The 13756-nt window shown below is 37.9% G+C and overlaps 2 protein-coding genes across 2 annotated transcripts; both read right to left on the reverse strand.

Annotated features, from left to right (window-relative positions):
- Nucleotides 1–1689: 1689 nt before the first annotated feature.
- LOC122301477 (nematode resistance protein-like HSPRO2) lies at nucleotides 1690–3481 on the reverse strand. Its single transcript, XM_043112856.1, has one exon. It carries the CDS (start codon nucleotides 3351–3353, stop codon nucleotides 1944–1946), a length of 1410 nt encoding a protein of 469 aa, XP_042968790.1. The 5' UTR covers nucleotides 3354–3481; the 3' UTR covers nucleotides 1690–1943.
- Nucleotides 3482–8540: 5059 nt separating this feature from the next.
- LOC122301478 (60S acidic ribosomal protein P0) lies at nucleotides 8541–12168 on the reverse strand. Its single transcript, XM_043112857.1, has 5 exons — nucleotides 11671–12168; nucleotides 11498–11566; nucleotides 9509–9607; nucleotides 9040–9432; nucleotides 8541–8905 (listed from the first exon to the last, which is right to left on the reverse strand). The coding sequence occupies exons 1-5, from the start codon at nucleotides 11926–11928 to the stop codon at nucleotides 8759–8761; spliced, it is 966 nt and encodes a 321-aa protein (XP_042968791.1). The 5' UTR covers nucleotides 11929–12168; the 3' UTR covers nucleotides 8541–8758.
- Between the last annotated feature and the right edge of the window lie 1588 nt (nucleotides 12169–13756).

A 13756-nucleotide genomic window follows, 5' to 3' on the forward strand; every position in this document is an offset into this window, starting at 1 on the left:
TTCCCAGTTCCAGCTCCCTCCCCTATTCTCCAGATAGTAATGACTTGCTTTTTTAATCCCTGGCATTTCAAATTTTCCATATATATCCAATTGGCAATTTGGATAAGAGGACATGCCCATTTTAATTTCGATTTCGTATATCCTTTCAGATAACAACAACAGGATGTTCATTCTCCCCACAAGATCATTACTAAAACAGTATCTTCCTCTCAGTGATAATCAGGCTCAGACTCATTATCCTTTGTTTTAAATTACAGAGGAAACAACTTTTTATTTATTTCTTAGTTGCTCTCTCTCAAGAATCCTTTGGAGGCAATCTTTTTGGCCTCTAAACATTAAACTCTCAACTAGGAATGATATCACTAATTATATTCAAATTATCCTAGATCCATGGGATAAACTAAATCTTGATCTAAATGAAATCCAAAGTTTTCAACTTTTTGCAATTCTATGGATTGTGTCTAGTTTTATAGAAATCAAATAATCCATGGATCTCAACCAATTCTATTAGATCGTTTTGTAGCTAGAACGTTGACACTCTATCAAGAACATAAGTCTGCCTGGTATTTTAGGATTTTTCAAGAGAACCCCACTTGGAAACCCCCTACTGTTGTACAAATTTTTATAGCATTTGATGTTTCAGTTAAACAAAAAATGGTAGCATAGCAACAATTATTTATAAGGATTACCTTAGTAACATTCTAGTATGCATTACTGAATTCTCTCCCATTTGTAATCCAAATAGTGGAGAAGCTCTAGCGGCTTTTATTGGTATCTCTATGGCAGCAGGAAGACAATGGAAGAATGTAATTATTGAATGAGATTCACATGTGGTAATTTCAACTTTTAATAATCCTCAGCAAATTTCAGATTGGACCATTAAAAGAATAATAGGAGATGCAAGAATAACCCTCAACAACTTTGATAAATGAGAGGCAGTTAAAATACAATGGACTCAGAATCTATGCGCACATATCTTGGCTTAATGGGCTTCTTCAAACAATCTTTTTGGAGAAATACCCCTCATCAAATTTTTAAACTGTATGCTAAAATTTCACAGTGACAAGGACCCACCTTAAGTTTCACTCTAATTCCTATAACAGTTCAATTATGTTGTAATGTATTTCATTTCAAGTTTATAATCATATAATGAACACTTATTTCAGTAATAGAGGTATCACTGTTTGAAAAATAAAAATAAAAAACAACATGATGTTCCTTTCTTGTAAACAAGAAGTCATCCAATAACAGAGTAGGAGAAGAATATCCCTCTCTTTGATACTTCTTTAAGATCAAAATTCAAATACCAACAACCATCGCGTGATGGGTCTTAATGGTGTGTTTGGGTGTCAAAAATATATCAACACTTCTTAACATACTCTATTATTATTCATTACTTTATTATTATTTTTCATAAATTTTATTTTTACTTTTCACATATTTTTTACTTATATTTAATATTCTATTATTACTTTCCATTTACTTCTTCTCTTAGATTCATATCAGTCTCATCATTTTTCAACACACAGACCCATCCATTTGGTGCCGTGGTGGATGGCAAGTTGATGCTTTTTCCCCATCAAACTGTAAATGTATATGCAACTGATAATTAATTGTTTAACGTGATCTGCCCAGATTTCCAATTTTCGGAACATTAAGTGAAGATATCATGAACTCATGGTGCATAGATTCAGCCAAAAAGGAAAGAAAATCATGACTATTAACGAACGTCATCCTTTTGTATATACAAATCATGAACTAATGGTACATAAACTCAGCAAGAGAAAAAAGTATAACAATACTAAGAATTAATTTTACTTTTCATCTTCCAAGTGTGTAAACCTAACACTAATAGCTGGATTTCCTCCAACTCCGCTGAGGAACACGAGTTTGCAACTCGAGTCGAACCGAATAAAGACTCGGCTGGTGTCTTCCAAGTCAATTTACCCAAGCCGCATCCCACCCTGTTCATGGTTCCAAAAATCCCCCAAAAACGTCTTTGCCGCGTCCAAACTCGGAAAATAGGTTGGCTCAAGGAATATATGACTCAGTGAGTCACCCGAGTCTGAACTGAAGATGACTTGGTTCGCGTTCGCATCCAGGCTCCCCGTCACAACCACCAGCAATTGCTTGAACGCGTAAAAGAACCTCTTCATGGCCGCCTCGACTGCCTGCAAAGCCTGAAGCAGGTGAATTTTCTCCGACTCTTTCTTCTCTCTGTAGAGCTTCATGGCTGCCTCCTGGACCCTGGGCCCACCCATGGGGTCCACCTCAACGCCTAGTATGCATGGCACCTTGTGCTTCAGATCCCTGCATTGCCTCGTGATCTCCACGAGCCCCTTTGATCTGAAGCAAAAAGGCCCCGCTTCGTTTATCGACTTAATGCAAAGCTGATTCTTGAGCTTAAGAAAATCGTCTGGGTCCATCAAGAGGTGGAGATCCTCGATCTCGGCCAGAAGCTTCCAGATCCGTTCGATCAAATAGCAACCGCTCGCAGCTCTTACGAAATCTTTGATCTCGACTCGCTCTGTGATTCGTTTCAAAAGCTGTTGCGACACATTGATCCACGACTCTAGAATTTGGTGCGACGAGTAGAGCGTCTGGTTCTCGTAGTTGTCGATGTGATCGTACGGACTCTTCTTCAGTAAGTGAAGCTCGCTCGGTTTGCATACCAGGTCGTACTCGAGGTTCGGTTTACCGGCAAGGTTCGGCTCTCCCAAGCCAAGAGTGTACGGACACCTCCGCATCTCGCACTCGATGGAGTAGAGGATTTTCTGCGCGATATCCTCCGATTTATGCCACGTCGCAAGCCTAGGAAGCAAGCTAGACTCGCTGGTGCGGCTTACAACGGTAGTGTCGCCTGTCATCTTCCACACCTCGGTATAGCTACCATCGCGAGCCAGGACACCGTTCGATGACCTCAGATCTACGATGGGAGCCGTTCCTCGTGTCGCACCGTCTTCTTCGTTGTCCTCGCAGATATTAGCAATGATCTCTATCTGACTCGTCGTGAGAGACTCGAGCCTTCGCCTCCACTCGCGCCCGTTGGCGTACGGCCGCGGGTCCGACAAGACCGTGGAGACGAACCGAAACGAAATCTCTAAAGCATGTAAAGCCGGTTTTAAAACGGACTCGTCTTTCCAACTGGGAAACTCAATGGAGCTCCACAACTTCCGAAGCTCCGGGAGGCGAAGATAGTTGTCGTAAGCGGAGCAAGCCACAGCCGGAGCCTCCGATATTTGGGCGGCACGAAAGGTGGAGGGAACCGACACTTGAAGTTTGTTGGTGAGTTTTGGGGATTTGTTAGGCATGTCGGTTGAGGCTATCTTTGCCTTGCAATCTAAATCAACCATTTTTTCCTTGAACTGACAAGTGAGAATTGGTATCGTGTAATTTCTGGGTTTGTGGGAGTTTTGAGGGAGCCAGAGACAGGAAGTTGTATTTATAGTAGGTGGGGGATATTTGAACAGCAAAAAGGCGTGTAGAATGGAAAAAATTTGAAAGTCGCCTGTGCCTACAAATTTAACTTTCTCGAAAAAAATCAGGTATTTTCTCATTTTTTATTATAGGAAGAAATATTAAAGAAAGAATGGAAAACGAGCCTTATCCATTTCACCTAACGTAGAAGACGTTAAAGTGTCTCTGTAGTTTGTACATAGTTGTTGGAATCTACGAACAGTAGCGTTTTAAGTTGGACCTGGGTCATTTCCCGTTGTCTTTCAATTAAAGATTGTTGGCGTAGATAAGGATTAAAGACTCGGTATTATTCTACAATTACAGGCGCAACATCTTTGTTTTGTAGTTCACATTTCCGTTCACACTATACTTTTGTTCCAACTTTAAAAAAAATGTGATACACATATAATAATGAATTATGAGGCATCCAATGTTGCTAAATGTTTTCCAGCTTGACATTTGCAAGCTGTGCAATTGTAGGTGTACCGGGAATTGGGAACTCGAGAATTAGTCCGCGTTTTGAGGGACAAAGAAAAATACCAGCTAATTAATATTTCGGCGTGTTGCCACATGGAATGTGCGAAGATTTTCCTTCCATTTCATGCGCCCACAGCATGAAGAATGCTATGAAGTATAAAGATTAAACCGATGACAAATGCTCCTCACATAGTGAAAAGGACAATACCGACATAAAATAGAGCAATTCTAGTCAGAATTTACCTTCTCGGATTGTGTTTAAGACAATATAGTAGTTTAATAGAGCAACTTGCTCGGATTTTGGATAAAGATTGGACAAATGGATTAGGATTTAGTTTCCTCATTAGACTACCAACTGTTTTTTTTTTTTTCTTTTTTTAACCGCTAAATCTTCAGCCCAAAAGATCGGCTTGACCTCTACAAGGTTAAAAAATTGTTTTTCCGTTAATTGTCAGGTTGAATCAATTAATCCATATTTTTAGAGTGAAAACTATTAAACTAAGGACTAAGATGACCCACTGTTACGAGATCAGTTGTCAGATATGCAACATTTAAAAAAGAAATGAGGATTTGCATGTTCAAGAATCCTTTCGGACATATTCTGGCCACTCTGCAAGACAAATATTTCAAGACTGCCCAATTAAGCCGTTGGTTATGCAGTTCAGAATAAATAAAAAGAGAAATTTTGTTAATAGTTAAATAAAATATTATTATAATATAATTTTATAATATTAATTTATTTTAAAATCTAAAAAAATTAAATTATTTATTATATTTTATATAGAAATTTTAATAAATTTAATAATTATATAAGATGAAATGAAATAAAATAATATAATTTTGTGTAATAGTCTAGCCTAAAAGAGCATAATATTTTTTTTTTCTTTTTTTATCAGGTTAGCAAATCAGTAGAAAGTCCAATCATTGTTGTTTGCTTGACAATCCCCATCCTCTCTATCTCGATCGAAAGTTTTTGATCCCGTAGTGTTTGACAGTTTGTCAATATCGGAAGTTAACTTCACCCAACAAGAAATGCAGAGTACTGCTTGTATGATTTGTATCAAAAGAAAACACTCAAATTTATACATGAAGTTCCTTTGTAGAACTGACGTACCTATCCTAACCACCAAATGGCAAGGGTAACAATTGATCCCAAATTCTCAATATCATACAGGTAAGTCTACTCCTTTTGAAACTCTACTAAAAATGAGAAGGACAACCTATACAAAAAGAAAATAATGTTAAATGCAGTCATAAATTGGGTAAGTATAGTATTCTTCTTCTATTAAAAAATTAATTATTTTATATAAATCTTATATTTTCTTTTTTTCTTCGAAAAAAGAAGGATATTTAAAAAGGAATTGTCCTTGATTGCTGTTTAGTTCCGTTGGTTTTCGGCCATTTAGTTCCGTTGGTTTCGTCCCTTTCCGACGCTGTCATCTGGATTCGAAGGTTGGCGATATAAAAAGAAGCTTTAAAGGGACTCGATCTCTCCGCGTTTGCCGCTTCAAATTCTCTTCGCCAATCCCACCGCCTTATATTGGTACACGCGTGTCACCTATAATTGCCTCCTTCAACGCAACGACCCAAGGGGAGTAGTAAGTGGCCTCCAACTCGGCGATCCTTATGTGCTTTAGGGGCAAACTATCACGCGGGAACGCATGTGACATGTTTCCAGCCCCCGTCACGTGGTCTTCCGATCACGTGGCTCGCCCATTATTTTCCACTCTATCTATACCTATCCAAATACGTGGAGGACAGATCAGGTTACAGTGGTTACGTGTAGATGCCAAACTAAAGTTCACGATTTGTGCCACGTGGCTCATACGGTAGCCCATTCAAAGTTTATGTAATACATATATATAATTAAGAAAATTTGAGTTATGGATACGTAAGTAATGTATACTATTTTTTTTTTTAAATAAAGTTTATTATTTTAAAAATAATTTTTCATGTAAATTTTTATATTTACTTAATTTTTTTAAAAAAATACACGAGATTTGCACATTCTAAAATTATAAATATTATTTTTTGTTATGTATTATATAGTGGAATAAAAATAAAATAAAAATATAGTATATAGTATTACTTAATTAGTTACTTGTGTATATATATATTTTGAGTGGAGTTTATAAAATGGGGGTAAAATTAAATTTTCATATTGAATTTTATAATTTTTATTCGTGTGATTGATATAATATTTCCTATATAATTGTATATAATATTAATTTAAGGAATTGTTGGTGATTTTTTTGAATTGAGTTAGAAGGGATTCAAAAGTCAATGGTGAGGTGGTTTCCTGGTAAGGGAGCATGTATCGAGGCGCACTAACAAATATCAGCATCATGCGCTTAGAATTGGCCCATATCTATTTCTACTTCCACGTCCCTTTCCTTTTATTTGTGTTATGATTTTATCCGTTTAAGACTCTTGGATGTTTGTGGTCGACAGATAGGGAGGAATCGGAATTTCTGGTAGATGCTTAAACGGCAAGTCCGTGTGTGTTATCTGGATTTTTATTTTATTTTTTAACTTTCTCTACAGTCTGAGGAAGAAGGAATATAAATATACATAGTTTTGGTAGAATTTGTAGGTAAGGACGGGTCTAATCAAATTGCGTTGAGCAGTCATGCGTCATGACTTGGAAATCTTCATTATTAATGCTATTCCTTATTAAAATATCATGCAAGTCAAAAGTTTTCCCATTGGGGGATTTGTCGGTGTGGCAACTAAGTATTAACTATAATAATTACAGACAATTATCCGGCCAAATTAATAAAGCAGAAACAGAGACGTCCGTCCACCTGGCCTGTCTGCCCGATTCAATCTTACTACTTTATTAAATTTCATGAAATCCATATATCATATGAAAGATCTCGAACATTATTAATTTTAGATGGGTCGGCTCCTTAGATAGGAGACATTACTTATCATTATGTGTCACATCGTGTTAACGGGTCGTATTTGTATCGTGTCAAAATATGTATATTATACTGTATAGCTAAATTCAAACTTGACCCGTTAAGTTTATCGTGTATAAATCTCAAACCCTAACACGACCCGTTAACATAACGAGTCGTGTTATGTCAACCCGTTATGACCAATTAGTGAATATTACGAAATAGGTTAACATAATATAATACGACCTGTTTCAAACTGTTTATGTAAATAGGTTAAATAAATCCAAAATTAACAAGTTTGACCTAATTAAATTTATTATAATTTTATATAAATTTAAAAATCACAATATTTATAAAAATTATAAAACTAAATACAAGTCTAAAATTACAATTCAAACAATAAAAATATCGATATTAGAATTCTAACAATTTTACTTTTAGGTATAAGAGTATAATTGTAATTTTAACTTTTTTAACGTGTCATAACAGATTGACCCATTATCAACCTGTTAAGCAATCGTTAAGTAATGGGTCAACCCGTTTTGACCAGAACCCATTAAAGACTAAACCCTAACCCGCTATTATCGTATCGTGTTCATGTTGAATTAACGGATCATGTAATATATTACCACCCCTACTTATCACCTCTCTCTCTCTCTCTCATTGATTTTCATTAGAATTTATTTTTTCAAAATCTAGATCGGAAATGGATATTATAGGTATACCCTACAACATTTTCTGTGTATGTTTACTTGGCAGCATTAGATAGATCACAAATGTTATAAGAACTATTAACTTTTTTTTATATTTATTGGGATGCTGATCCCTTTATAGTATTTGTATCTTTACATTTTTCTCTAAATAATCTGAATTCAAAATATATACAGTAGAGATATAAAGTTAGTCTCGTTAAAAGATTAGTCAGGTAGCGGCTGCCCCGCGGGGGGGGGGGGGGGGGGGGGGGGGGGGGGGGGGGGACAGCATGGACATTTATTGGGCCAAAAACTCACCATTTGAAAGCAAGTCGACCGATCGAGAAGCCCATTCCGGTATTTACCAGTTTTTGCCCAACTGGTTTCAGCCCATTCCGGTGTTTACCAGTTTTTGCCCAACTGGTTTCAGCCCAATGAGGTTTTGTTTTGTTGGGGGGGGGGGGGGGACATGCTACATTTATTGGGCCAAAAACTCACCATTTGAAAACAAGTCGACCGATCGAGAAGCCCATTCCGGCGTTTAACAGTTTTTGCCCAACTGGTTTCAGCCCAATGAGGATTGTTAAATGAGTAATGCTACATACAGTCATTTTTGCGCACTCCACTGATATGATTGGTTGGATTAATTTTTTTTTAATACACAACCAATCATATCACTGGAGTGCACAAAGGAATCCGCAAAAATGACTGCACATAGAATTTTCCTTGTTAAATTCACACAATTATCTTAATTTTAGCCCATGATCCCTTTTGCAAGAACCTCGGTGGGGGATGGATGGGTACAAAAGACTCGAAAAAGCCTTCACAAAATAGAAGTTCTGGCGGATGGTGGATACCATACCATATTACCAACCATGAGCTCATAGACAGAAGAAGTATCATGAATAATTCAACTTGGAGCAGCCTAAAGTTAAAGCAGCAAAAAATAGAGCCGTTTTAACTTAATCCAACGTAAGAACTGAAATGGTGCGAAAGTTTCGCGAACAATAAAATATGGTAGATGGTAATTATATGGCATATCAAACTTGATAAATCCAGAACAACAACTCCCCAAACACGAAAGACAAAAGGCATGTGAACTGGCTAATTCTCCAAGAGAAATAGGTAAACAGAAATGCATAAAATAAATAAATAAAACTCCATCAGTGAAAACCCAAAAGAAAGTAAACACAAGGATCACAGTCCCATAGTAAAAACATAACCTACACGAACTTAATCGAACAAACTAAAACCCATGTCATCATCGGACTCTTCAGCTGGCTCTTCCTTCTTCTCTTCCTCCTTAGCAGCAGCAGCAGGGGCAGCACCCGAATCAGCAGCAGCAGCAGGGGCAGCAGCAAAAGCAAATTTGCTTGGGTCCTGCATTAATAGCCAAAACAATTACATTTACAAGGAAAAAAATGGGATTTATAAATCTGCTCTAGAGTAACAGAGCCAGAGTCTACTGTACTGATGCATAAAAAGGGTCAAAATCGTTTTAGCGGATGAGATACCTCTAGGTACTCCTTAACTTTCTCTGCCTGGGGGAAGGAATACTCGGTGGCAACAGCAATAGCAAGAGCATTCTTGTAGGCATTCATGAACATATGTGGCGCAGCTGCTAGTGTTGGGTACGAGAGAGCCAGTGACAATGAAGTGACCATAGACACACCAACGGCAAACTTCTCAATAAGGTCATCCTCAGTCAGATCAAGTACCTCAGGGCTGAAGACTGAGCCATTGTCATAAACAGATAGGACAACAAGACCATAAGAAAAGGGCCTTATGCCAAGTTTTGCAAGCAGGGCAGCCTCAGAGGAGCCAACCTTGTCACCCTTCTTAATAAGCTCTACAGGGGTGATAATTTCAACAGTACCCTTGTTAATCTTGGTTGGGATATTAAGAACCTGAAAGACAATGGCATAAGACTCGTATGTTTCAAATTAATGAAAAATGAAAGTATTTTCAATTGAGAACACAGACCTGAAAGAAAGAGGTCTGAGAAGGGTCGAGTCCGGTGTTGCCAGGAGGTACAACAACATCAATTGGAGCAACTAAACCAACACGAGCAGGTGCTCCAACCTGTTGAAGTATGGAAAGTTATATTTACAGCCATGGAATCACAACACAAGATAAGATAGCGCATTCTAAACACAAGAATCAGCGATCAATTACAAGGTATTTAGAGAGAAATTTAGTAAAAACCTCACAAAATTACAACCCCATAAGATTTAGAACATGATTATATGACAATATTCAACAAAGAAAATCAATAACTCATTTTCAAGAAGAAATGAAAACAACTATTTTGCAACACAGCCAAACAACAGTTATAGTTCATTGAAGACTTGATAAGGAACCAGGAAAAACACCTATTGCCAACCATGGTAATAAAAGAAGCCTCCCATAAGCAAAAAACAAAAAATACTCTGGCAACACAAACAACATTGCTGTTGTATCAGCAAATTGGTCAAACCCCAAAATTTGTAGGAATAAAGAAAACTGTGCACAACTTATTTCTGTTGCGATTTCTTGAACAAGCTTCCCAACAATTTTCAGTGACTTTGTCGTTGGCAACAAAAACTGCATTTAACATAAAGAGACATTTACCAGAGGCTCAGTGTGACACGACCAATGGATTGATACTAAAATGAAATAAAATAACTCACTTCAAAGGTGAGAAAACCCCCAAGAAAATTCAGAAGAAGAAGATGATAGGAAGAAGTTTCTTTTACTTTCTGGTTAATTCCTCTAGAGCAGTAAGGCTCCACATAACTGGGAGAGAGATGGGGTGAAGGCTCCCACATAACTGGGAGAGTGATGGGGTATCCCTAACTTGGGCACGGGGCTGACTACATGCAGAATAGAACAAGATTTAGGTCTCTTTATGGGCTCCAGCCTGCTAGCTAAATTTAGGTCCAACTAGTTAAAAGCAAGCTAAAGAAAATAACATAACAAAATAAAAATAAGGCCCACAAGCGCACGACCCTGTTAAATCCTTTTGTTGGGCTGTTACACTGGGCAATACACTTATATGAGCACCAGCACAAGTGGCTAACATTCGCGGAAGGTTTGGGAGTAGAGATGAGAATTTTGAGTTTGAGATGAGAGTTTAAAATATTATTTTTAGTAATATTATTGTTTTGAGATTTGAAAAAATTGAATTATTTATTATATTTTGTATGGGGATTTGAGAAAGGTGTAATGATGAGATGAGAATTTTAAGTTTGAGATGAGAATTCTTTGGCCCCAAACTGCTAAGAACTGCAAGTCCAAAATAAGTCCTCTGTTTTCTAGCTCTCCTCCGTGACCAACCATACTCGCAAAGAATTGATAAATAGGAACCCGAATAAAGTTGACTAGGTCCAACCCATCAAAAACGTATCACTATTCATAATGGAAGAGATAAAGCCAAGAAATAAGGCAAGAAAGAGATAAACCAAAATAAGTTGACTTAAACTCTTAAAAGAAAATAGACTCAGACTCCTAAAAGAAAAGAATTCGCGAAATAAGTTAGACTCAATCACTTCAAGAAAATAGACCTCTACATAAAGAAGGAGATCCCCAAAAATCTGATGGGCTTTCTACAACTTCTCTACGCCTGGACTTCAAAGAATCTTCTCTCAAGGGAGGCATAATCTTCAACATCCCTAAACCTCAAATTACTTCATTGTATTGAAAGATATGTGAAGCCATGAAAGATTGTAAAATCACCTATTATATTGAATTTCATCCTCAAATAATTTGTTGACGTATGTTTTTATCCCAAACTACCTAAATCCCCATGCCTCTCTTTATTTATTTTTATTCACTTATTCATTATTTATTTTATATAAAAAACAGTTTTAACCACTCGAATCATAGAATTCTCCACTAGTGGACTACATGGAAATCATAAATACACTACACTAAGAGCAAAAAGCCGACAAGAAATAATTCAAAATGCAAGGTAAAGGGTTTTAGACAAAGGACCTTGTACTTGGCAACCTCTTCGCTGACCTCCTTCAAATCACCCTTGGTGAAAATCAGCCCTACGTTTCCCTAATCCAAAGAAAATGTCATAATTCTAAGGTGATAAAGATTTTTTAGTAGATTCGTTTTAAGATATACCACGAAATTAAAATAAATAAAAGAGCGTGACGTACAACAAGAAGGGGAATGAGGTTGAGGAAAGCATTGTTGCCACTATTCTCAGCATGGATCCTGACGGAGCGCTTCATCATGGTGTTCTTACCCATGAGCACCACGGAGTCGCCACGTAGACCTTTCCGAATATTCTGGAGCTGGTTGGATCCGACGTTGTCGGCCGCCACCACCAGGACTTGAGTGTACTCGTCAAGCAGCTGGCATAGCTTCGCGTCGTACGCGATCTTCCTTTCCGACTTCGAGAGCTTCACTACCATGTCTACGATTCTATGGGTTTCGAAGAAAACGTAGAAGATAAAATGTACAGAATGATTGGACCTAAGAAAAAGGTAAAATCGAGGGCCAAGACGAAGCTAAGGGCTCAGTCAAGGCGGACAGCAAAACGATGCCGTCTCTTTAACCTCTTCTGGGTATACTAGGAGATGAGAATTACGGAGCAGAGGTTTTAGAGGTGGAAGGACAACTGAAAGAACTGTGTCGCGGAGGTAGGCATATATACTGGACCGAAGATTGAAGTAACATATGGATTAGGGTTTTTCCAGGAAGACCTGGATCTGACGACTAATATTCAATATTCATCAGGGATCCGACGGTCAACAAAAGGTGGTTCGGTTAGGCAGTGATCTGGGCATTACAGGTAAATGGGCCCTAAACTGGGCCGACAATCCCGAATCGAGCCCGTGGAAAAAGGATGGGTTAGAAAATGAAAATTTACCAATAAGATGTTGGTAAGGTTAGTCATGAAGCCCAAATCCGAGATAGATCTCCAAAATATTCAATTAGGTCCGGGTAGATTGCTCGCGGAGCCCAGCAGTGCTCCCGTCGAACCTCAATTCTCTCCCCGACGACGTTTTCTATCCATGGCTCTGAGATATCGCCCCCCGCCCCCGGGATTCCGACATAATCACTTACAGAGATCGGACGTCGGATCTCCGTACACTCTCGGAGATTGAAGAGGATCGGAGGAATCAGTAGTACCGTTAATCAATTCAATTCGAAAATGGCCCAGCTTCATCAGCTACTGGGTCATATGAAGAATTAAACTATATATCTTCTTTATTATTGCCGTTGTGAGAATTAAACTGTTCGTAGATATTATTGTGTTCCTTTGGTAATTTAGTAAGGAAATATGTTCGGGTCTGACCGAATGCATGGGTCTGTCCGGGTTTAATAAACTAGTAGAGCAAGAGCGCGCGACATCTTCTGCTCACGCAAGAATGGATATATCCCGCTTACCCACATGGACATCAACTGAAAAGCTGGATATAAAGGAGAAAAGTTGATTTTATACGTACAAAGCGGGGGGGAAAAAGAGAGAGAGAGAGAGAGAGAGAGCCCTGCTTTTCTTGCCTTTGATCTTTTGCAATACATGAGATAAGACTTTCCATGTTACAAAGAATCTTTATTTTTACTACAATTTCTGAAAGAGTTCAAATGAGGTTGAAACTGATAAATTGTTTGTCTCATAAAGTGTATCCAATGCTTATAGATGATAATCCTATCTGACATTGATCTAGCTTTCCCACTATAGAGAAGTATACAAGTGAAAACAATAGAAGATAATGGCACACATTTTGTCAGTAGTGTACTCCAGGCAAATTTTTCACAGTGGGGATCAAAAGCAGAAGAGTCCTTGGGCGGTCAAGGAAAGCCTTGGAAATTGGGTTATGTTTGGTTTGATTATGTTTTGTTTCAGTTTTTTGGTGCATTTTACTCGACGCGACTGATTGATGCAACTAAAGTTGGGCTAACTGCGGCCTCCACAAAAGTTAGACTCTTGGCCTGTTCCCTGATTGCATGTTTTGCTGAAATGGAGGAGGCAGTGTAGAAAAATAAACCTTAACAACTACTCCAGCAATGAAACAAATACTACTAAACCTCAACAGAAAACCAGTGATTGAATTATTTCTTTTTCCTTTGCATTGGCAGCGAAGTTATCAATGGAAGAAGACTAGACGTGAGTCCAAGATTTAAGTCTCCATATCCATGAAGAGGCTCTTTGAAAATAACTATATAGGGATACAGAAACTTGATGAGTTTCCCACTATGCCTGAAGAACATGATACATGGCCTCCTTTTGCAGTG

Source organism: Carya illinoinensis, chromosome 2 (assembly GCF_018687715.1).
Source record: "Carya illinoinensis cultivar Pawnee chromosome 2, C.illinoinensisPawnee_v1, whole genome shotgun sequence".
In the NCBI taxonomy this organism is placed as follows: domain Eukaryota; kingdom Viridiplantae; phylum Streptophyta; class Magnoliopsida; order Fagales; family Juglandaceae; genus Carya; species Carya illinoinensis.